Below are 25,416 nucleotides of genomic sequence, written 5' to 3'. Positions count from 1 at the left end.
ACAGATCTTAAAGATCGTCTAGTCCCAACGCCCCTGCCACGGGGCAGGGCCACACCTCTGGCTCCATAGTCCAGGTTTCTGAAGGCTTCATATCCAACCTGGCTTTGAACACTGCAAGGATTAGGCAATCCACAATCTCCCTGGGTAACCTGTTCCAGTGTCTCGCCACCCTCACAGTAAAGAATTTCCTTCTAATAACGAACCTAAATTCCCACTCTTTCAGCTTCTGCCCATAAAGAAGATGGTGTCACAACCAACGCTGCCAGAAAATGTTCTGGGCCAAACATGTAGCTGGGGAAAAGGACCGTCTGCACCCCAAACACGCGAATGTCTCCACCACGGAGCTCCGGTTATCAGTTCTGCCTTCCCTCTAGGCCAGCAGTGCCATTCTGCCCCGCCTCGGCCGAGCTCTCTCTCCACGGCTCCCCACCCCAGCCCCCGTCCTTGCCCGCCCTTCCCGCCGCCTCGTTCCGCCCTCGCCTTCGCGTTTCCTGTCCGAGCGGAGGAGGTTTGGCCCTGCGGCGCTACCGTCTCCCAGCTGCTGCGTTGAGCATCATGGCGGTGTCTCTCTCAATGTCAGCGGCGCTGAGGGGCCTCGTCGCCAGGAGCGGTGCGGCTGCGGTCCGCCCGCCGCCGCCCAGGTAACGGCACCGCGGGCTCCCCGCCTGCCGCCCGGGGGGCACCGCCGCACCCCGGCGCCTGCGGGGGCCCGAGGAGGCCGTCCCGGGCCTGGGCCTCCGCCGCGGCCGCCCCGGGAGCTGAGTCGGGGGGCCGCGTAGGCCCAGACGCGGGTGAGGGGCGGCCGGGGTGGCAGCAGGCGCCGGGCCGAGGCTTCCTCCGTGCCAGCCCGTGCGTATCCTTGCCCGTCCCTGTGTGTCCGTGCGCGTCTTTGCCTGTTCCTGTCTGTCGATGCGTGTCCTTGCCCGTCCTTGCTGTCAGCCTCACGGTGACCGCCCGCCCGATGTCCTTGCGGAGCCTGGAGATCGGGTTTTGGTCGTCACGGCCTCGCTGCCGGGGAGCGTCACCTCGCCAGCGGTCTTCCCAGGGATTTGCACCCCACAACATTCTTTTCTATCGTATTGCCTTTCCTCTCCATCCCCTCTTCGAAACACGTTAGCTTTTTCAGAGGATGAATATCTGTTTTTTCGCCGATTTCCCAAAAATAATATTGGAAATGGCTGTATAATCTTAGGTGGCACTTCGCTATTTGTTTATTAATGCAGAGACCTGTGTTAGAAGCCCAGTACGTGACCCAACCACGAGCTGAAGATGTGTGCATGTGTTTGCTTTGGTGCATCTCTCAGGCCCGACGCTTGTCTAAGACCCCAGCCTAGTCAGGACAATAATGTAGCTCAATGCCTTTAGTTGTGATTTGGAGAGTTTGCTTTTTCTGCTCCTTAAGTCTTTAGATTTTAACAGATTCAGGTTAGTTCTAGTAATTTATTTTTTTTTAATCTGTGGGGGCTTTTTAAATATGTGTTTATAAATATGTGCGTGTGCCTATAGAAACACACAGAGAAAACTATATGTACATGCAGAGAAAGAACTATAGCTCTATTATTTTTGCACATTTTTATCCTCTGATTGTCCCATTGGCTACTGCTGCCTTCTCCCTCCTAAAATGACACCTGTTTTATGGTGTTGAAGGTTAATTGTCAGTGCCCTAAAAATGCTTTGAAATCTGTGGGTATGAATTTAGGAGATCCTCTACACTAATCCAGAAACTCACTGTTCATATTCAACTGTTTCTTTCTGCCCTTCTATTCCTCTGGTGTTGACAGAAATATTGTCTGTCCCATGTTGTTAATTGCATCAGTCAAGTGATTCAAGCTAAAAATAATTTTGTTTGTTTGTTTTAAAGTCTTGCCATTCTACATTTCAAATAATTATTTCTGAAAAAAATGGTAGGATGTAGCAGGGCTGGGTATGAGGAGCATGGAAATATGAGGTAGGTACACTTCAGTTGGTATTTCTTCTTTGAAATAGTGCATTAGATTCCTTGCTTGCTACAGAGAGTGAGGAAAAATTAGTGTTCCTTAGCGTTTTCAGTAACAGGGATGTTGAGGACATTGGCCTGAGTGGGACTGAAATTTATGCTTCACATTCTGTAGGACAGTGACCTGACCATAGGTTGGCAGGTTTCTTGGAGAAGACGGAGAGCATTATGAGTTTCTCTTAAAGTTTTGTACACAGCTTTGTAGTCCTTGTTGGTAGAATGAGAAATTTTCCATAGAATAAGGAAAAGACACTTCAGAATAAGATTGTTTTGGCAGTATGAGGGAATGCTTAGGACTGTCATTTATTGCATAAGTTTTGCGAAGTAATTATTTCCTGGTTAGATAGGCACCAAAACACAAATATTTCCTCACTTTTCTCTCTTTTCTTACTGTTTTATACAAAAATATATGAAAAATATTTCTATGAAATTTTATTTTTAACCAGCCTGTGTAGTCTCCCTACTTGGGAGTGAGAGTCAACATGCATAATTACAGAAAAGTATTTAGGGTTCTATGTTTCAAATTCAAAATGTCTTCCTAGGGCTCAGTGAGGTGATAAATCAGATAGAAGTAGACAGGAGAAAGTGTATCTCTTTCTTTTTTACTTTGTATTGCTTCTTGTATGCAACTGTTTGTTTTCCTTTGATACATACTGTATTATCTTTCATGCAGAGCATGTAATTCATTGTATTTCGTCAGAAACCTAGATAAACCAAAGACCACTTAAAGCTTGTTTACCAGTTGAAGTGATCAGCAGCTATCCAAAAGACTACTTCTTTGAGAAGCCAGTAGTTTGCTGTATATCTTGCAATTGGAAATATAAAGCCTGCAATACTGGTTTCCTTTCAGAAAAGTATTTTGACAGATGCTATTTGGTACAAGTAGTCCCTTTGTTTGGAAATATTTGTCTGTCTAATTTACTAGTGGAGCAATCTCTGTCATTGTCAAACTGTATAAAGAACAGTGTATAAACTGTATAAAGTGTGCTGGACGTGTATCTTTAAGTAAATACAGGTGTTACAATTACTAACAATAAAAATTATTGATGTTCTTAGGAGATGACCAAAGAAGATTCTGGAACTGTCAACTGTGAGGGCATTTGAATCACTCTTATATCACTCCAGCTCTACACTTTTGTTTACTTAGATTTAGGGGTGAAACTTAATGCAAGTTTCTTGTTACTTGCTTAAATTAGGTTGTGAGAGTAGTATAGCTTATTGTTTGGACTGTAGGATTAAATTTTAAGCATTCAAGATGTATCTTTAGTTGCAGTGCATTTTTATGTAGATTTTTGCGTGTGAAAATTCTTATAGTTCTCCAGTTTTCAGAAGTTCAATTAAATAATAATGGATCACTTTCCAAGAGTTACAAGAGAGATTCTGTTCTGATTTCTGTCAGTTATATTTGGTTCTTGGAAATTTCATGACATCATCTAGCACAAGTACTGCTTCTATTGGGAACATACTTAGGCACTTTAACGTATGCATGCCCAAGCTCCCCAATGATTCTAAACTGGTACTGGCTTTTTGCACACGGTTCAGTGTGAAATTAAGAGAACATGCAGCAACATTCCTCATATCTTTATGAAGTCCCAAGTGCTTGTTTTAAATCACTTAAGCAGTGGTTACTGAGTCCCTTATTATTTAGCCTAATAGCTGTCAGCAGATATTTGAACTGATTGAGAAAGTAAATGCATCTCCTTTGCTTAAATCATATTTTGAAGTTTTCATGCTGTAAGATCTGTGAAGTTTTCAGTAGGTTTGAAATTATGTTGAATATGCTCTCACTAGTTTCACCCAAAAGACTACAGTGTTTCCTTCCATTAGAAATGTGGACAGTTGAAGCTGGAAAAGAAAACTTTGAACAAATTCCTGCTGAACTCGGAATCAGACATTTGTTTCCAAGCCACTTCAGAGTGTTTCTGAGAAGCCCTTTCTCACAATATATTGGAGTCAGAATTAATTTCTATTGCTGTAGAAGAATGTTTTGTGTGTAGGTGTAGTATGGCTACACACTCTCTGCATTTCATAATAATGAATTTTTCATGTCACATTTTAGTGGTTTTTCAAAATGTGTTCCCTTCCTGTTGTAATGGTGTTGTAAAGACTCTGAGTATGACAGCAAATGTTTTGCTGATTCAAATATTATGGGTTCAGGAGGATGCCCATGCATAAAAAATTTAGGACACAGTAGGAATTGCAAAGCAAGTCAATTTTATTAGTCACTTTTGCATAAATACATACCAACCCCTGAATGTTTGAGAAGCTGCTGAGTAGGAGAAGGAGATGGAGCATGGTGCTCCTGCAGGAGGGGCAGGTAGGCTGTGCACCTTCAGGACATCCCCTAAATGAAAACTGCATCAGAACCACCCCTTATATCACCTCCCCAGGAGTGGCCAGTTCCAGCATCATCTCATGCAGGGCCAACGCGTGAGATCATAACAGCCGATGATCCATGCCAACAACAGTTTTATTGTGTGTTATTTCCCTTTCACAGGATGAATCCTACCAGGTGACTTGATACATAGTTTCATTACTGAAGGTTAGTCTTACCAACTAACCATGAGGACTTTTACATTATCCTGTCTTCCTGTACCACAGCAGACAGATATGGCAGGCCTTATACCTGTCTTCTGTCCCTGACACAATCATAAATGGATATCTGAGCTTATGAAAGTAAAGAATTGTGGACACTTGTGTAGTACAAAGCCTGCTATTCAATAATTTTCAAAAAATTGAGGAAATCTGGGGTGCCATTTACATCTCAGTTTTCAGTTACTGTCTTTATAAGCAGGCTTCCCCCTCAGGAAAATGAGGGAGAGGCCATTTTTGTGACAAAATAAAGGACTTCTAAAACAGAAAAAAACTTGTGTCCTAATTTTTTATCCTGTTCTTCCATGAAAAATAGAGAAAATGCTTACTAACTTTAAAAAAAATTAATTCTGCAAGATAATAGCTTACTCTTTTGTGTTACTGTCTGTGTTATTATTTGGTTGGGTTTGGTTTTCATGTAATAATATTTACATTTTTCTTGCATACCAAAGCGCGTGTTAAAATAGTGGAGCTTGCGAAGCTAGGTCTGGGAGAGCAGAGAGCCGTTTAAAGATGTACAGCCCTGACTGAATCTCGCTAATAGAAACACTATTTCACCAGTGTTGGTGCTAGTCAGTGTGAAGTTTTTGTCAAGTCTGGAATAGGTAGCATGTTGCAGAAGTTGTATTATTTATTATTTCATCCATCTGTAATACATGTCTGCTGCTTCCTTTATACCACACAATATATAAAAGTATATGTGGTGTTGTCAGTCTCAGACACATCAGAAGCTTTGGTTTTCATTAATAAAAAACATAGTTCTGTATCATTTATCTTTGTTAAGATTACTTCCAGTGACTGATGTAATCTGCATAGAGAACCTGGAATAGTATTTAAAGACCAGGAGAAAAAGCAGTCTTTTTGCAGTCTTGCCTTAGCTGTATAAGAGATGTTTAACGATATTTCATTTTGGTTATTCACCAGGAAAAAAAGATATATTAGGCTTTTAAAATATGTGTTTGGCTAGAATGTTACAATTTTATCTTAAGTACGTATTTTGGTTGTGATGTGTATCAGAGCAAGTACAGTGAGTCTCAGTATCTTACTGAGACTCTTAATTGCACTGGATTAAACTGAAATTTGGAATAAAATTCCAGCAATTTTTTTTTTTGCTTATGAGATTGTGATGACATGGAGCATTGGAGAAGATTCAAGGTGAAAGATATGGAGGGACAAATGAACATAGACAAGGTGAGAAAAAGATGAAATCCGCTACAGTTTGTACACTTAATGAGCATGAGTTTAAAAACAAAGCTCCAAGGCATCAGAGTGTTTGTCTGGTCTTGCAGACACCCTGAAGCCATAGTTTGGGAGTAGGTAATTCATGTGCCTGAAGTGCATAATTCCTTTAAAAGCAACTGCTTTTGACTCTTGTCCACACTGTTCAAATTGTGATTGTGTGGTTAAGAGAGGGTCTAGGAGCTAAGTCTTGGTTGTTCACTGTGACTAAAAGCAATATCAGTGGTTATTTGTTATAGTCTCAGGTCCTTTGACAATGGCTTGTGTCTGACTCTTGTGCCAGGACATCCCTCTTTCCAAAACCATTTTGCATGCTTTGAGGAAGAGAAGGGGAAATTTCTGATAAGTAGGATGACTTCAGTCCCTTTGCAGTATTTTATGTAGTATCCCAAAACTGCTAATCCATCATTACTAGAGTAGTTGCAACAGGATAATTTATTCATGTCTGTTGTGTTCATGGGTATGCACCATTATTAAGGTTTGAAAGTGACTATGCTGAACCAGAATAGTGTCTTAGATTTCCTGCTTTTTGCCTTCTCTGTTTGGCTTTATTGGAAGTAGGGTGTAGTAGTGCTCCTTGTTTCTTTTAGAGTGGAAAGAGTAAGCTTTGAAAGGCCCCCATGAAAGAATGAAGATGTTGGATTTAATGAAGCATGGGAGCAGTAGGATGTTTCTGTCAATGTGAACAATTCCATCACAATGAAAAAGTGAAAAATACCATGTATTGTGTAGTTTAGTGGTGAGCTCAGATTAATCTCTTTTGAGTTCTTAAAGTGTATGGAATTCCTGTAATGTTTGTGAAAGTTTGCATATTTTCAGTATTCATCTAGAGGAGGAAGAGGATGGATAGAAAGATGTGCAAGTAAGAGGGGCAGATAGGAAAAAAATTGTGGGAGAGCCAAAGTTGGAGAAGGGGGCAAGGAGGAGATGTGTTGTTCTGGAAGTGGCTGGTTTTGTATTGTCTTATGGAGAAGTAGAACTGGCATCATGACGGCCTAATGTTCCTGATAAGGCTTCTTAGATTGCTCTTTCTTATTGGTCATATAACTTGGGGTGACTTCTTTTAATGACATTCAGTTCCTTCACTTTTGGAATTGGAAACGTAGAGGGGAGGAATAACATTTTTCAGAAAGTAAAGGTTAAACAGAGACAAGCAGACAGATGTATAAAGTATATTTTGTTGAAAGCTAACTAGTAAATAAGCAATGTGCTTGCATCTCCATTAAAACAGCTGAATGCTCTTCTGACCAGTTTTGTGGCAACTAACCATTGTGGGATCACAACTGTAGCTTGCTTACATAAAGTCTGACATACATTTAAAAAGGCGTTTTTACATGTGGTAATAAATTTTTTAAAAAATTTACAGATTTGAGAACTTAATAATCTTCTCTTTACTTAGAAGATGGAGTGGAGATATATTAAACCCCCAAAACAAACAAGCAACCCCTCAAAAAACCTTTGGAGGGTAGAGGTAAAATTTGTTGGCAATAGTATCTTAAAACAGAAGGACATAATACTTTCCTTCAGGGACTGGGCAATTTTAAATAGAATGTAACACTGCATTTGAAAAATGACCCTTTGTTTTCAAGAAAATCCCTCAAACATTCTTATAGAAAAGACTTTCATGTTGGTATATCCTAATACCAAATATTTGATATCTCAAAGTTTGAGAAATATATTTGTAGAACTTGTTGCACTAAGTTGAACCACATTTTTGTCAAATAAATTAGTCAATAATAAGATTATGAAATTCCAGATGGATACATGGGGAAAGGGAATAATTATGCCAACTGTCAATGGACAGTGTTTCAAATCTGTGTTAGCAAAGTAATAAAATTTGCTTTATTGATGTAGGTTTAATATAGCATGTTGAACAGATTTAACTTACAGTGGAAAAATACTGCTATTTGGATTTTAAAAATGACCTTGATTTTGCCTTAGTATAGGTTTGAGCATTTTGACTCAATTGACCTTATTATTGTCTGTCTTAGATGAAATTGACTGTTTTAAGAATGAAATGCTGAGTGTTTTATAGTTAGCAGGGAAACATGAACCTACTTACAACTAGTTTTAAAAAAACTCCAATTTTAACAACTATTTTATACTAATTCAGTAAATTTGTATGATCCTTAATAGCTAAATGTTTTATATGTTTTACCCATGTGTAGGTTCTCATTCTTATGATAGTACAGTGGATTTTGTTACATTTTAAAAATTCTTTTGTAAGCATTTGATTCTGAGTGTGTTAAAAAATATACCTCTGAAGTGTCTTAAGATCACATACTTTTTTGTTTCTAATAAAGAAATCTCTAAACTAGCAGGAGGTCAGCTGAACAGTTCACATTATCTTCTTTATAATGTGTGTTTTCGTATTTCCTAAGAAATTAATGGCAGTATTTCTGTCTGAGTTTTAAAGGGCAGCTGTTGCCTCCTGGCAGTGTAATAGTATGTTTAGGTACTATTTACTTAGCTCTTTCTGGCTGCAGTAGTTTCTCTCTGAATATTCCTTTGACCCATGACTGATGTTGAAGAAGTAAAGTAACTTTTGACTCAACAAGAGTCTGTAGGCAGCTCCAGAATGTGTGTGGGCAAACAGTTCTTGCAGCTGCTTATTAATGGGGTCTTAACATGAAAGTGTTCATAAACAAGTCCTGTTCCTTTTTTTAAAGTCAGAATTTATATATTTGATACAAATATTTTTAGACCTTTTACGAATGTTTATTTTATATGTGAACACCTCTGGCATTGTCATTGGTGATCAGTCTATTGACGTAATCTTCTGCTAAATGTTAATGAAGTAATCCTCTAAGTGTAGTGATGCCATTTATATTGAAGTTCAAACTAAAATTTTGTTGCAGATTATAGCTGTTGAGTTTTTCATCTTTTTTTATAAATTTCAGTAGTTTTAAAGTAAGATTTTTATGGATATTGCATTTTCATAAGTTACAATGTATCATCTTTCTGCTGTATTTTAAATAAAGCGAAAAGACAGAAAGCTCTTAATGCAGTAGCTTTGACTATTCTGTCACGTATTCAAGGAGTATTTGCATCTGCTGTAGTAAATTATTGGAAGGAAAATTCTGCAAGAGTGGTATTTTTTATACGCCAGTGTTTGTGCCTTCAAGAGAAAGAGACAAATAACCTGCATGTTTTCTGAACTTAAATTCAAGAATAAGATTTGCTTTGAAAACACCAGTGTTGCCTTAAGGCTTTATAAAAGCATGAGTAATATCAATACTTGCAGTCTCCTTTTAGAGAGAGCTAACAGCTGATTAGATAGTAAGAATATGAAAAGGAAGAAAGGATAGTACTAGTGAGGAAGGAGGTGATTGGTGTACAGGGGTTGGTGCACAAGTGAACACACAAATAGGGTAGCTGATAAGGTTATTTTTATTCTCAAAGGTGAGTTCTCAAAAATGCTTCTGAAGTGTATTTACATTAATAAATAATGATAGATGGAAATAAAATTAAATCAGATGATTGTGGAAAAACAGAGCATCCAAGCTTTCTTTGAATATAGACTTCATTTATGTAGCTTGGTAGTCTCATTATATTTCTCTTGAAGCACACAATAATTTGTCCTTCTTCAGTTTAAAGAATTGTTGTTCCAAGACTGCAGATGCTGATGCCGTATGCCAAAGAAAGGAAGGGCTTTTTTTTTCCTAGCTAGTGCCATTGTTGCTTGCACTTGTGTGTAGAATAGGAGTTAAAGTTTTGGTGTGGTAATTTGTTTTTCAAAACTCTGGTGGGAGACACAAATGTTGCTTACACTGCAGCCAGCCGTTTGTTTTCATCTCAAGACAGATGTGTGTTGTAGAAAGTGGTACCCACAGCTAAAAGCTTGTGTAGTTAGTATCATTTTAAAACAGGATAAGATTTAAAATCAGTCATTATAGAGGGACTACATAAAAATTAAGTCCTTTGCTTTGTTTCAATATGAGGCTGAAAACCAAGTGCAAATAAATTCCATAGACTGGAAAAAAACAGTATTGTATTTTATTTGATAGGAATTAATGACAAGCAAAGTGTCAAGGAGCATCAAAGGCTGTCTATTCCAGAAGGTAAGGCAGGCTGGAAAGTAAGGGTGACCCTAGCAGGGACAGTGCTCTTACTGACCAGGGCAAGATCCAGAACCAGGGCTGGAGGTGGGTACACCTAATGATGCCGCTTCAGCAAGGGCTGAAGACACGGAGTTAAGCTTTTAAATGGAACTCCAGGGCCACAGGATGTTCATGGAGGCCCTGTATGAGGCTGGTCATGGCCATTAAAACCTGCTGGCCCTTACTGTCCTGATGCGTGGTCTGAGAGAGTTTGTCTTAAGACTGTCAGTGTTAGAGTGCTTGAAAACTCAGACTATAGTCTTGCATGTAAGGTGGTACCATTGGTGTATCTTCTCTGCATGTAACTCAGTAGTCAAAAATTTATTGAAGTATCATGGAGGTTTTTCTCCTCAGAGCTGTACAAGAACCATGTGGGCTGACAGATCAAGTAGTGTGACTAAGGTATGTGACATGGAGTGTAGCTAAGGTACATAACTGAGGAAATGGTAACAGTTCAAAGGGGAATTGAGGACAAAAGCTTAGTGTCAGAAAGGAAATTGAAGAGAAAGGTAGCTGAGACAAGGCGAAGTTCACAAAGCTAGTGTGAAATTAAATCATGCAAAATAATATTACCTAGATTATCCCATTCTCATCTAGAACAACTCCTAAGAGTATACAGTTTTGAAAAGAAACCTGTATGTCATGTTGCATTTGTAAAGGATCTGGCTTTCTCTAACTGTCTTGTACTACTATATAGCTCTTAAATACAGTTTGTCATAGCTGCCCAACAGCTAAGGCTTTCTTGCCAAACAGCTTATTTGACTTTTACAAACCATTATAAACCAAGATGTCGTTTTCAAGTAACACTTTAAAGGATTTCTTTTTGTGTTGTACTTTATGGTTCAAGTGTTTGAGAGCATTAAATAAGAAAGAAGTTGCCTTTTATTTATATATGTGTATGTATGTATATGTATATATACATAGATATGTGCGCATATATATATATATATATGTATGTATGTATGTATGTATGCTGATATATATGCTATGTTTTATAGGCCTTAGATTATTAGAATAAGAATTAATTAAGCCGGTAAATGCAGTCAGACTGAAGAGCTAAATCAATAGGAGTGGATAGGGGTGAAATACAGGACCATGCTATGCCATTTCATGATAGGAGTGAAATACACAACCATGCTATGCCATTTCATGATTAGGGTGAAATACACGACCATGCTATGCAAACACAGAGAATCTTTACTCTGTTTTTCTGTTTAATGTTAACATGATTCAAAGGCTCTTTTTCAAAATGCACAAAAAAGACAGAGGTGGGATGTGGGACATTAGTTTCATTCCTCACAGTTTTGAAATGAAACCCTTTGACTTTTGTTGTTCCTTCTATAAAGAGAGCACAGTTTTTAGTTTTGTCAAGTTCTATGAATGCCTGAATATGTGTGTGGGGGGAGTTTGACATTTAGAAAGCACAAACAAAGCAAATGTGTCACCTGGGTATTTTATCTTTACACCCTACACAACTTTTCTCTCTTCTTTTTTTAACTTAATTACGCTTTCTAACTAGAGAATGTAAATTTAGTTGATAGTTGTTATGGGCTGTGCAACATTTCTAGTATTATATGTCTTCCAACTAACTTGCCTGTAAGAAGTTTCTGGTTCTCAGCAGCCTGCTGCTTTCAGATTGTGAACTGAGGTTAATTCCTTAGATTAGGTGTTCCAGTTTGGAGAATAGTGTGTAATGAAATGCTTTATTAGCAGCTGTACAGGTGGCAGTAATTCAGAGTTCCTGTGACCTGATAGCTGTTTGACATCTTACAAATTACGTACTATATTGCTCTAAATGTAGTATACCTGGTCTCCTTTCATAATGAGTTATTTTATTTCTACAACAAAAATATATAAATAATTTTGAGTAATTTTGTTCTTAACATGTTGAGCCCCTCTCTCATAAGTGTTTCTAATCTGTTTTCTGTAATCTGTCAGAGACCATGGTGTGCTCTGAGTCATGTGCATGTGAGGGTCAAGGAGCACTGACATGACATTTTTTAGAAGTTTAGTTGCAAGTAATTACTCACTTTGCATCTAAGCACTTCAAGAAATGTTTTGATACCAGCCTGGGACTTGCAGTGAACTGTTTCAGGATGTGCAGCTGTTGCTTGCAAGTGCCCTGCCTTGAACCTTCAGGCTAGCTCTGTGGATTTTTGGCTGAACTTTTCCTCAGCTCAAGCTGTTTGCATTATGCATATGCTTACACTCAAAATCTCAAAAGACACCAGCTCTGCAGGAGTGGCAGAGGAGTGGCTAAGCTGGCCTGGACAAACTGTCTGCCTCATGTGGAGCCTTCTGAAGGACTGGTCTATGTTGTGCATGGAGTCATGTCACATCAGTTAGCTGGCTGCTCAAATGGGCCCTGTTTGAGTCAGGGAAAGTCAGGTATGGTACCAGGTCAGAGCTAACCTTCATATTATGTCTTGACTGCAAGAAAGCTGATTAAGTGAAGAAAACTGGTGGTGGGCAATTCATGTCTTCGCAGAACTGACTTGTGTCCTGAGGAATTCACTGGGCTGCAGGGGTGGATATAGTGCTCTGGTCCTGTGGTAGTTCTGGAAGGACCAGTTCTTTACGTTGTCAGTGGTTCAGCTGATACTTGTTTGAATATAGTAGGTCAACAGCATTTTCTCACCTGTGGGATAATTAAAGTAGAAGATAAAATAAGTAAAATTTTATTATTTTCTATGTGATGACATATTCACTACTTGAAAATGTAGCTTATTTAAAAGAATTATACAGTATTCTGGGTTGGAAGGGATCCACAAGTATCATATCACTGAGTCCAGCTCCTGGCCCTGCACAGGAGGGATCAGACCACGTGCCTGAGTGCCTTGTCCAAAGGCCAACCTCTTGAGCTCGGTCTCACTTGGTTCTGTGACCACTTCCCTGGGGAGCCTGTTCCAGTGCCCAGCAGCCCCTCTGTGTGAGGAACCTTTTCCTGATATCCAACCTAAACCTTCCCTGACACAGCTTCATGTTGTTCGCTCAAGTACTGTCACCACAGAGAAGAGATCAGTGCCTGCCCTCTGTATCCCCTCACAAGGAAGTCGCAGACTGCAATGTGGTCTCTCTTCATTCTCCCCCAGGCAGAACAGACCAAGCTGCTTCTCATGTGGCTTCCTTTCAAGACCCTTCAACACCTCCTTGGTCCTCCTCTGGGCATTCTCTAATAGCTTTATGACCTTCTTATACTGTGGCACCCAAAGCTGCCCCCAGCACTCGAGGTGAGGCTGCCCCAGAGCAGAGCAGAGCAGAGCAGAGCAGGACAATCCCCTCCCTTGCCTGGCTGGTGATGCTGTCCCTGATGCCCCCAGGACACGCTTGGCCTTCCTGGCTGCCAGGGCACTGCTGGCTCATGTTCAGCTTGCCATGGACCAGAGCCCCAGGGCCCTTTCCATGGCACTGCTGTCCAGCCTCTCATTCCCCTGTCTGTCTGTACATGCAGGGCTGCCCCATCCCAGGTGCAGAATCCAGGACTTGCCCATGTGAAATTTCATGTGGTTTGTGATTGTCACTCCTTCTAATTGTCAAGATCCCTCTGTGCAGCTTCTCTGCATTTAACAGCTCCTCCAAATTTAAGATCATTGTCAAATTTACTTGGTATCCCTTCCAGTCCTGCATCCAGGTTGTTAATGAAGATGTTGAAAGTCTTAGGGCCCAAGATGAAGTTTTGTGGAACCCCCCCCCTCTAGTGACAGGTCCGCAGTCTGATACCACCCCATTCACTGTAACCTTCGTGCCCAACCCATGAGTCAGTTCTCACCCATCCCTTGATGTATTTGTCCAGCTGTGAGATGGACATTTTGTGCAGAAGGATCCTATGAGGGACAGTATTGAAAGGTTTGCTGAAATCCTGAAAGATCACATCATCTAGCTTCTCTTGAGCAACTAGGTGTGTTACCTTGTCATTAAAGGAAATTGACAAGCAGAACTGTTCCTTCATGAAGCTGTGCTGGCTGTGACTGATGGCTGCATTGTTCTTCAGGTGTTTTTAGTATTTTCAGAATGGTCTTTTCCAAAACTTTACCAGGCACTGAAGTGAGACTGACAGGCCTGTAGTTTAATATTTGTAAAGGCAAGTTAACTTAACATTTAGCTTCAAAGTTCCAAACCACAAGTCAAATGCCTATTTCCATGTTAATTTAGTACATTTATATAACCATTGCTTCTTTTCACAAGTTTTGCCTGACAGAAAAGCATAGTCAGTTCTTGCCCTGTTTTCCAAACACACAACTAGAAAAAAATAATTTATGGCAGGTGAACTTATTAGCAAGTAAAAGCAGTGTCTTTATATTTCAATTTATATAATTTCAGCAACTTACTACAGAAATTTCAGTAGTTTAGATAAATTAATACTACATTCATCCATTTAGAAACAGTTTCAGAATGATCTAACATCATTTTGTAGGCAAAGGAAAAAGTATTATCAGCCAACTTCATCAGAGTATGAAAATATTATTTATTAATGAGGAACTTTGTTTTTGTCTGAACACGAAAGTTACTCCTGAAGTTCATACTACAAAATAGAGCTACATGTTGCCATAAGCAGTGTTTGGCGCTATATTCCATATTTTACTTCTGTTGGAAAGTAGTAAGACTAGTAAGTGAAACCAAGTAAAAATAAAATACCATTGACTGTGTTAAGTCACTATCACTTCAGCTACAGTAGTGACTTTAAGACCAAGGAAACATTATTGCACTGTATTTAAATTAATTTCTCACAAATCTAACTTTGCAAGCTGTCTTTATAAAAATGCTGGGGCTAAATAAAAATATATTATATTGAATACTGTGATCTGTATTGTGTTTAATGTTGTATCATTATTTCCTGTGTTTTATGTGCCAGAACTTCATACTGATTTGTATTTAGTCTATTTAATCACAGTGTATGACTGGGTTGGGTGCTGTGGAAGTTGTTAGCTGGTGGTGTTTCTTTTTGTTCAGAATTTAATGTTTATGGTGGCTGTACATTCTGAAGCTTATATTATTAGAAATGCAATAATATTAAATGCAATAGTATTTAAAAGGTTGGTTTGCCAAAAATTAAGAATATTCAGTCTATTGCATTTTTCATCATGGCTTCTGCATATACGTATATTCACATCCACTGGTGCCCTGGTCTTTCAGTGTCAAAGTACTTAAAACATCCTTTAGACTTATTTCTTTGATGACTGTCTTTATTTCTCATGTGGTACATGGGGCTTTCTTCAAGACTTTGTTTTGCCTATGATCTGATTTTACGTTATGATCCGATTACCTGTTTGGTGATACCTGGGTTTTTTAACCACATCTCCAACAGCCGACCAAAAGGGGGTGCTAATAGATCAAACAGTCAGATGTGTTGCATAAAAAGGTTAAGGAAAAGGTTTTGTGCAATGGTTTTAAGTCCCATCTACTGAATTGTGTCAGGTAGATACAAGTTTTCACATCTGGATGTTGTGTAACATTCCAGTGACAGCACTGCTCTCTGTGGAAGGCAAATTCATGCTGTGTAAATATGGCAGCTTCTTACTATGTAGGAGTTAAGCCTACGTTACTTAGCAGATATTTACAGTGGTCAAATTTGTTGAGTTTTAGCAGTTGAATACGTATACCTAGAGCAACCAAGTAATATGTTCAAGTCAGATGCCTTAATTCAGATACCATAAAAGGGATCCACTGACCGTTTTTTCACTGTTTGTTTTTTTCTTTTTAATGGAGGTTAACGTCTTCAGCAGAGCTGGGTTCTATTACTTAAGAAGGGAAGTGAAGACTTAAGAATCTTCCCTGCAACAAGGAGCTGCTATGTCCTTATCCCACAGTGGTAAAAGATGGTTGAGAGACTTGATACTGTTATGAATATTGTAATTTTCCAGTAAACTGAAGAACTTCATTGGCTTCTCGCTGGACTCTTTCATTTGTGTATCAGGGATGGTGGAAACCATTTGTGACTTTGGTGTAACTACAGATGATGGTCGAAGGGGAATACACACTTATCATGGAAGATGTGGTTAGTTGATCACAGCATTTGTTTCTTCAGGACATATGGTACCTACAGAAAGTTTTGAATTTTACAAAGACATATTTTTTCTGGTAGTCCTCATTAATTCATTCTGTGTTACTGAGCTGATGTAAGAGTTACAAGTATTTAATAAGAAGACCATGTAGTTTAGTTTTTACTAAATATCAATTCTTGTCTTCTGTATGCAGTCTAAAAGACATTTTACATATCTAGATTTATTGTGAGACTCTGAAATAACAAATGGTAGCCATAATTATTTCTAGATGCAATGTCCAGTTCTACAGTGCCTCTCTAAAGAACTGTGCACAATGGAAGAAAATGTTACTTTGACCTTTTTAAAATTCCTAACACTGAGACCCAGAAATATCATTAAAGTACATTGTTTTGTAGCATATATATAACAGAGCCTATGCTGAAGTAATCATATTGGTGTTAAAGACAAAATTTTGGTAAACAATGTTACAGTTTAAATGAACTGTAGAAATTAGTATAATGAAGTTGTCATAAACTACAAATAATCTTAATTTACAGTAGTGTAAAATAATGGTATAAGATCATATAGATCAAGATTGAGGAATTGAGATTCCCAACACAATGGCATGGGGCAGCGAGAAAATCCTTTTGCAAATATAAATGAAATGACATTTAAATGGTGTACTCAAAAGACAAAGGAGCTGCTATACTGTGGGAAAGTATATGGACAATCATAAAGGAGAGAGGTGACTTTTTTAGTAAACCTTAATTTTTGTTTTATGTAATTTTGAAGAGTTTTTGGGTTAAAAGGCGGGCTTTTACAATAAACCTAGATTTTACATTTGAATGCCTATGTATTCATCACTAACAAGCTCACTGTAAGGAAAGCATTTGGGCATATTCACAACAGAGCTCTGGCCAGCTTGGAGCCTTGTCACACTTTGTTTATTAGATAGTAACCATGCAGGAAGTTCAGTTGGTATGTGTTCTGAATAGGTCATTAATGAGCCTATAAGATAGCAATGTTTATTGTTGCTAGCTACATGTTAAGCTTTCTCTATAGTTTCTGAAATTCTGAATTATACAGCAGTCTATTTGTAATTATTCTAAGTATTCTGTGTACAATAATTCTAAATCAGATTTTGATTAGACTTGGAACAGGGTAGAAGTAGAACTTCCTGCTCATCCCAAGATCTTGCAACAGAGGAAAAAAAAGCATAAGTAGTCAAAAAGAAGCAAAATGGGGTAATGTATACCTATATTATGCACAGAGAGAGAGGAAGAAAGCAGATTACCTTTCCAGAGGTTAGTAATAGGAAAAAGCAGGATCTTGTGAGAATGGAATTGTAGTTCTAGTTGAGGTGTTAGGGCTGAGTTGTACTCGATGATCTTGAAGGTCTCTTACAACCCAGTGATTGTGTGATTCTGTGTGCAAAATGTGTTTGCTATACTTCTGCAAGCTTGTCCATCAGAAAAGCTACCTAAAAGTCAAGGTGGATGTGGGCAAATATTAATAGATAATTTTGTGAGAATTACTGTACTGTTGAGGATGAAATAAAAGGCTTAACTCTAGTGTTAACTTAAGTGATTTAGATTGCAAATTCATTTAACTTGAAGGTATAATAGATAATTATAAAGTTGCTGTTGTGGGAGTTTGAGAAGAGAGCCTTGTGTGAAAGATGGTGCATTTCCTGATTTTGTCCTCAGATTAGTGCCTGATATTAGCTACACACTTGGAGTGAAGCCTCCTGAAAATTAAACAGGCATTCTCGGAATCAAGCTATACTTCCTATTAACTTTCAGATAGCAGTATTTCAGTTCACATAACATTTCAGAGTTGCTGGTTTTTCCAAACTTCATATTACTTTCCTGTGAGAGATGCAGCAAATAGAAATATCATCAGCCTGTCATCTTTAAGGCGCAACTGGTGTTTTATGTATTTTCACCTGGAGGTCTCTCCTCTACTGACTTCGGGTTCACTTTCCTAGTCCAAAAGCTAGTTTTCAACCACTCTTCAATTGACAAGTTCTTAGAGAAAGTGTGTTCTGTCCAACTCATTGCAGTCCAGGGGTGGACAGAAGGCAGCTCATTTAAGAAGTGTACAAGGTTGTAAATTCCAGTAACAGTTTTTTGTTTCGAGTTTTGTAGTTAATAGAAATGTCTTTGAAAAATGATGAAGAGGAGAAGTTGACTTAGGTTAATAAGCTGTCCATCTGCTTTTGAGGAATAGCTAAAGTATCATGGAGAGCTATAAGGTACAATGCCTTGGAAGTTATCCCAGTTGACAGAGTCATCTCATGCAAAAAGCCAGCTCCCTCTGTGTAAAATGTGGAGGCATCTCAGAAGGAGATTCTGCCCACCTTTAATCTGATGGTCTTTACCCTGCTCTTTATCATGGCATTAGTAAAAACAATATCTAATGATGTAATGCTGAGTGGAAATAATTTTCAAGGGCATGGCATTTGTACTTTTTAAAGCTTATTCATGCTTTTCCAGTTTAAAACAAAACAAGCCACTCTCATCCATGTTCAAACTAAATTGTGCTAAATTTTATTAATCTTTGAATTATATAACAAGAAAAAGTATTATCTTGATCAGCCTTTTTACAACCTTTACATATCTGAATCTTCACATATTGATCAGACCTTTCCACAAACTTCAGAGCACTTCTTGATTCATAGTCTAGATTAGTCTTCTTTAGAGAATGAAAGAATTAAATTACATTATCCAATGTCTTTCTTTGGACAGACACTAAGTAATGTAGTGAACACTGTATCACATGAAGTTCCAGGAATACCTGCAGAATATTACTTTGATAGTAAAGCTACTGTAGTGGAGCAGAAACGAATTTTCCTGTTACAATGTTTTTTTCCTTATTTAAGGTTGAATGTTTTCTGGCTTTAGCTACGTACATCTGGAACACAAGTGTAATGCTGCTGTTCAGCATGCTCTTAGGATAACATCTCTCTTGGTGTGTATTTGAATAAGGACCAAGTAACAGCCTGTTCTCCGAGTGCTCCAGAATCTCTCTATTCTGTTTTTATGATGTATTATTTTACATGCACAAGTTAAAAAATACTGGTTGTGTTGAGCCAGAAGCTCTCTGGTATGGAGAATTTGAGCTAACAAAGTAGTTAGTTACCTTGAGTTTTTATGAAATTATTGGGCTTCCTTGCAGTGGAAAACTTCTGTGTTCTAAAACAAAGTAACTTTCCTGACAGATTTTGTTACTTTAAATGGGAATATATCTGCCTGTGCGTGCCACAGAGTTAGGTGAGTTTATAAACTTTGTGCTTTGGAGATGTTTTGAAGTTGTTAAAGGCTGAGGGAAGATAATTCAGTAGAATGTAATCTGTGTTGAAAGTATACATTTATATTAGATATTTTTTAACTGAACTTCGTTGCAGTTGCTTAGTTTCAGAAGGTTCTTGTAGAGAAAATGGAATTCCTGCATTTTTGTTCCTTATTTCTTTAAAATGGCCTTAATCAAATATGAAGCACACATTTGATTGTTGTCTACCTGGATTTCTCCAAGGGTTTTGATATGCTTTGTCAAAGCCTCCTCCGAGAACAGTTGCTGTGTTTCAGTCTAGTGAAGTATTCCATGCAGTGGGTGGGGAACTGGCTGACAGGCAGCACTCAGAGGGTGGTGATGCCTCGCTCCTTTTCACATTGGCAGACTGTTACAGATGGGGTCCCCAGGGATCAGTTTTGGGCCCAGCACTGTTTGATATCTTTGTAAGTGATCCATGGTGGGATCCTGGAAAACCCTGATGAAAGTTTTCTGATGATACCAAACTGAGTGGGGAAGTGGACACTTTGGAAAGGAAATTCATCCTGCAGGAAGACTAAACAGGCTGGAAGAGTGGGCTAACAAGATCATTATAAAGTTCAGCTGGAGCAAATTGCTGTTGTTCAACCTGGGAAATCATAATCCAGAACTGCAGCATAGTCTGGTATTTACCTGAATGGGGGCTAACTTTGGGGTAAAGGACTGAGGATCCTGAGGAAAACAGTCTCAGTCTGGGTGGACAGTTGCTTCTGAGCAAAGAAAGCCAACAGATTGCTGGGTTGCATCAACAAAAGCATAACCAGCAGAGATGAAGAAGTTATGATCCCACTTTTCTCAGCACTTCTTCACATACCTGCAATACTACATGGACAGGCTGGGGGGGGTCCAAAGAAAGGCCACAAAGATCATCAAAGGACAGGGGAGCCTGGCGCATGAGGAAAGGCTGAAAACTGGATTGGTTTAGTCTTGAGCAGAGGAGACTTATCCATGTTCCAGTATTTTAAAATGTGGTTACACAGAAAGTGGACACTCCTTTTTACAGTGAGTCACATGCAAAAGAAGCTAATGGTACGAGTTACTCCTGTTGAGGTTTTGGTTAGACACAAGGAAAACTTTTCACAGTGTAGTTAAGTCAGTCAGCTGTTGGAACAATCTCCCCAGGGAAGTAGTGGGTTCCTCAGTGTTGGACAATTCAAAGATTCAGCTGGACTGGGTGTTGGGCCATCTTGTCTAGACCATGCTTTTGCCAAGAAAGGTTGAAACAGATGGTCTTTGACGTTCTCTTCCAACCTGGTATTCTATCATGAGGTCAGAGAGTTAGGTTTCTTGGCTTGTTTCACCTGCTGTTGCATTATTTTGCCAAAAGATGATTTGTACTCAAAGGGCCTAATCCTGTCATTAGTGACATAATGTAAGCTAAGTGCAAATCTAGTTAATTCAGTGATGTGGACTTGTGTTCTCTGTTTTCATATGTATCTTACAGATTAAGCAATTATGCAAGAAGATAAATTGTATTTCTTGGAAATGAATAAGCTGACCCAAAATTATTTAGAAATTAAGCAAAATAGTCGTTTTGCCCACTCACAACCTTAAAACTGTGTTTGCAGATCAGCTTAGAGTTTGTTTAGTCATTTTTTTGGATTGGTTTGGTTTTTTTTGAATTTGTTAATGTCCTGTTATTGAAGTGTAGAATTGGAGCTTTACCATTACAAATAGATTTAGGATTTTTTTCCTCACATGCCATCAGTTTAAGGATCAGAGTTCCAGAATGCTTGCAGTAGCCTTGTATTTTTCTGTCTGTTCGTGACAAACCAGCTACTGTACATTCATATAGAGGAGTACAGTCCTTGCCACTGGCAGTCTCTCTGTGACAGGGAGCCTGTAGGCTGACATAAAGTGCAGCCTGTTGTGAACTGCTAAGTGGTAGTCTGCCAAAAACTCAGCAGACAGAACTAATTGGGGAGAAAAAGGATTTTTGTGCCCTCATCTCTCCCTCTTCAATTTTTTTTACAAGACGGATATTGTTAAAGTAACTTGTTTATGTAAGATTTGTCTGCCTCTATTTTCTCATTGCATGAATCATTTTTTAACTTCAAGTCTTGCACTGCAGGTCACTGAGCACTTCCACATGGCGGCTGGCGCAGAACCAAACTCGAGACACGCAACTCATCACAGTTGATGAAAATTGGTAAGGGTTTTCTACTGAATACTATGATACAGCCTTCAGGGTTATTTCTGCACAATAGGCATTCAGTATGGTATTCTACGTTCTTCTAGGAAAGCTGTATAAATGTGAACTACAAAGCAACAGTTCTTTATACACTTTTAGAAGTGGAACATCAGTAAAACATAAGTATGTGAACAAATATGGTATTCAAAGTGTTAAGCAATGTAAAATGATGAATACCTTGTTTATTATTGTTATATTTTAGTCAAAGACCAGTGTGAGCTGTAATTAATAACAAGTTCATTCTTTTTGAAGTTTATGTATATTTTCTGTATAGTAAAATTATACAGAATTTGCCAGCTTCCTCAAATTTTCTTCATTGGTACCCAAGATACTGTGTAAGGATATATCACAGAAGAATATTGTTACTATGCACATACACTCTAACTTTTGAATATGCATGAAGGTTAGATTACAACTGGAAACAAACGCATAACATTCTTCTGTTAATCAGTAGCAGATCAGAAATTTGGCAATCTTTTCTTGTAACTTCTTCCATAATGTGTGGTCTGTTACTCTAGATGCAACCTGACACTTATGTTTACATTATTCAATAGTATAATTTTTGTAAGATTTCTGGGGGGAGCACATCACAGCAGAAGCATGCCTTTCATTGGTTTTCATGTCGCTTTTGAATCTCCAGGAAAACAATGTTCCTATCGTATGTACCAGACAGTTCACATTATATGTATCTTTTTTTTATCCCTGAAGCTATATGAACTACCTAAGAAATCTTCAGAATTTATATTTATGAATTGTACATTTGATGATGATATGTACAAGTTGAAACAGCTAACAGGCTGTTGGAAAACCCCCACACTTTAACAGTTCTTTAGGGCTTTTTTCTCTTGCTTTGTATATAGATGTAGCAATAATAATTGCATGCGAGAAAAAAAAATAATCAGTTACTTCATATTATAACTTCTTTCTGAATTTCAGAAGTCACGGTATAATCTTAGATTTTAAAATTAAGGAAAAAATAGTACTTTATTCTCACAAATAGGATTGTCTTGCTAGTCTAGTTGCATAAGTTGGGATCAGGAAATTTGTAGAGATCCTGAATCACTGTGTAAGTAAGATTGAACAAGTCAATAGAGGTACCTTTTCCTAAATGACTTCTAAATGTACTGTTCTTTAATGTTAAGATATATATATATATATATATATATTATATATATATATATATATATATATTTAAATACAGCTTTTATATTGCCTGAAAAGCATCTTGTTTCCCTATTGTGGCCTTGGGTGATGGATACATACGTCTGAAAAGAATACAATGCAAAGACAAACCCAGAAAAAGAAGTACTCTTCCATCTTCCATATTGAATTCAAATGTACACTATCCAAAGTTAGTGTTGTACGTTACCGTGTCTAGCTATGAGAGTTTATGCTTCCAGTTGAGTTAGTGAAACTAGTTTGAAATACAGCTACTCAGTTCCCTTAGTGTTATTGTAAATAACATATTGTTATTGTAAATAACATGTAAAGTACATGGCGTGCATATTTCTAATGTCATTATATGTTGTCATCAAGTTGAAAACTCTCATATTTGCTGAGGTTTTTTGAGATCTCGTATTAGCAGCCATTTAGAAGTTTTTTTATGTTGATACATATAATGAATCTAAATAATGATTTTATCTTTATTTCTTTAAGTTTTAGGTTAAATGTCAGACTGAATAGTGTTTTCTTACAAGGTTGTGCACATAGGTCCACATTCTAAACACAATAATCTTTCTTTACTTTTTTAGATTATTATAGAGCCTGAAACAAAATGACATAAAATTAGAAACTTTATTTGTAGATTTCATTGAATTTTGGGAATAGTTTCCATAATGTTGCAAATTCATGTTCTTTTAGTGGGCAAAAGTTATATCCCATTAGCAAAGAAAATTGTCTCAGGGTTTGATGTGGTTTTCAGCTCTTTCAGCGTTAGAAGAAGTTCTCTAGACACCTGTTAAATCTCATTTTAATGTAGAGTGCTATCTTACCTTATGTAGAGTACTATCTTACCTTGCAATATATTTCCTAATTTTAAGTATGATTAATTGCAACCAATTGAAACTAATTTAGCATATTACAGGTTAGGTGTTTTCTGTTAATTAAAGTTACAAAGCATAAAACTATTATTTCCAGGCAGTTTGTATTTAAACTGTACTCTGGAAATTGTTGCATTACATTTAATTGAAAAATACTTATTTTTCATTACAGATTATTAGAAATCATTAAATCATACTTTGATGGATTTTTCATCTTTGCCATATTTCAGGTTTTTTTTTTAAACTGGACATCACCTTATCACCTTTTACTTGCATTTCAGAAGGATCAAGAACAGGTGGAAGAGGGGATATGGTAATCCTTGTGAGCCACTCTCATCTTGTAACTTATTTTGAAACTGAATTCTTCTGTGACTTGATATTTACAAGGCTGGGAAAGTAATGCTAAGGTCGTTGAAAACTTTTAACTGCATATTGTAGTGTAATTAATCTATATTTCCAGGGCTCTTGTAGACCTTGTATTCATATGTGTACATGCATATGCTAGAACTTGTTCAACAGAATGAGTTTGTTCTAGCAGTGCTAAAATATTCCTTGTATTAAGAAACACAAATTAAATAGAAGATGTGTGAGCATCCTGAGATTGAATAATTAGGCAGTAGTCAGTCACTTCCTTACTACAGCCTAGACTCTACTCTGTTGAATACAACAGAAAATTAAATAGTAGGAAAACCAATAGTTTAAACCACATTCATTTGTCACACTAGAAAGGAGTGTCTCTTTAATGTAAAAGGAGTTAAATGCTGAGCTTATGTAGAACATATCCAAGCAGTTATATCTTCTTCTCAGTTATTAGCTGTTTTCAGTGAATACTGAATAAAATAACTTTTAATGAACTGTAAAACATGAATAAAATAACATACAAAATGGACAAAGCTCAATAGAAATACCATTCTTGCATCACATTTTGATTCTCTGGCCACCAATTAGGTCATATTCCAAGAGTCTGGACAAATAGCTGTGTGAAAAGTAGTCTCTCAAGACCCTGCTTGCATTAGGAAATTTGGGCTATAGAGGGCAAAGGCTGTCAGCAGCAAATCTCATTCAGGTAACGTTCAAAATTATTTAACTGTTTGTGTATATGGTATAACATTCATCATAATATCATAGTTATAAAAACTTGAAATGGTTTTGCCTGAAAATGGGGATTTGAACTATTCTAGTTCTTGCGATTTGTTTCAGTTGTTATGAGTAGGGTGCACCAATATTGTGTGTAGCTAAAAGTCATCCAGTTCAGTATGTGCAGGAGCCTTTAAGCAGGCTTCCCAGTCAGTGCTGATAAGGCTGCGTTGTGGATAGTCAGCCTGGAGTCAGGCACTTTGGTGGAAGTTGCTGTTTGCTGCTGAAAGGTTCCCATAAATATTTGTGAATAAAAGGACTTTTTTATTGGTTAAATGATGATATTTCAAGAATGTTTCAAAATTAGAACTACTGTCAGAAATTATCCATTGCATTGCTAAAGCAGAATATTCAGCTAATAATATATATGGTCTGTAGCTCAATGCAAAACTTATTGCAAGAGCAGTTAGGGCTTGGTCACTGGAGAGTTGTAGTTACTTCACAGGTGTTTTTATTCTGTATCAGGTCAAGATAAAATGAGTTGCTGCACAGGGTTAAGCATTCCAGGCAGAGTTACACAGTGCAGTTTAAATGGTACTAAAATAGTTTTTTCAGCATGGTGAGAACATCTAGGGGCAGACTGTTACAAGCATGAAAGGCTAAACAGAAAGAGGCTATTAACATTTCATCAAGTTGTTTTGTCTATACTGCTAGTTAAGCTTTTCTAAGTAATGGTTCAGAAGTCTTAGTACTGAGCCTCAGTAAAGGACCATTTTCCATCAGACTGTAGACAAACTGTGTAACTCACTGAAGATAACTTGCATAAACCAAACTGGGCTCAGAAAATCTGACCCTTTATTTGAGGGTGAGC

The 25,416-nt window shown here is 37.8% G+C and overlaps 1 protein-coding gene across 1 annotated transcript in view; it reads left to right on the top strand.

Annotated features, from left to right (window-relative positions):
* The first annotated feature begins 312 nt into the window (after nucleotides 1-312).
* NDUFS4 (NADH:ubiquinone oxidoreductase subunit S4) overlaps nucleotides 313-25,416 on the top strand; it is a 48,075-nt gene continuing 22,971 nt past the window's right edge. Inside the window, exons 1-4 of the mRNA XM_050987371.1 lie at nucleotides 313-641; nucleotides 21,310-21,387; nucleotides 21,682-21,686; nucleotides 23,699-23,781. Coding sequence (XP_050843328.1) covers nucleotides 328-641; nucleotides 21,310-21,387; nucleotides 21,682-21,686; nucleotides 23,699-23,781 — 480 coding nt within the window. The 5' untranslated portion in view covers nucleotides 313-327. The remainder of the gene's footprint in view (nucleotides 642-21,309; nucleotides 21,388-21,681; nucleotides 21,687-23,698; nucleotides 23,782-25,416) is intronic.

Source organism: Serinus canaria, chromosome Z (assembly GCF_022539315.1).
Source record: "Serinus canaria isolate serCan28SL12 chromosome Z, serCan2020, whole genome shotgun sequence".
Classification (NCBI taxonomy): Eukaryota; Metazoa; Chordata; class Aves; order Passeriformes; family Fringillidae; genus Serinus; species Serinus canaria.
This window is presented reverse-complemented; position numbering and strand designations above follow the sequence as displayed.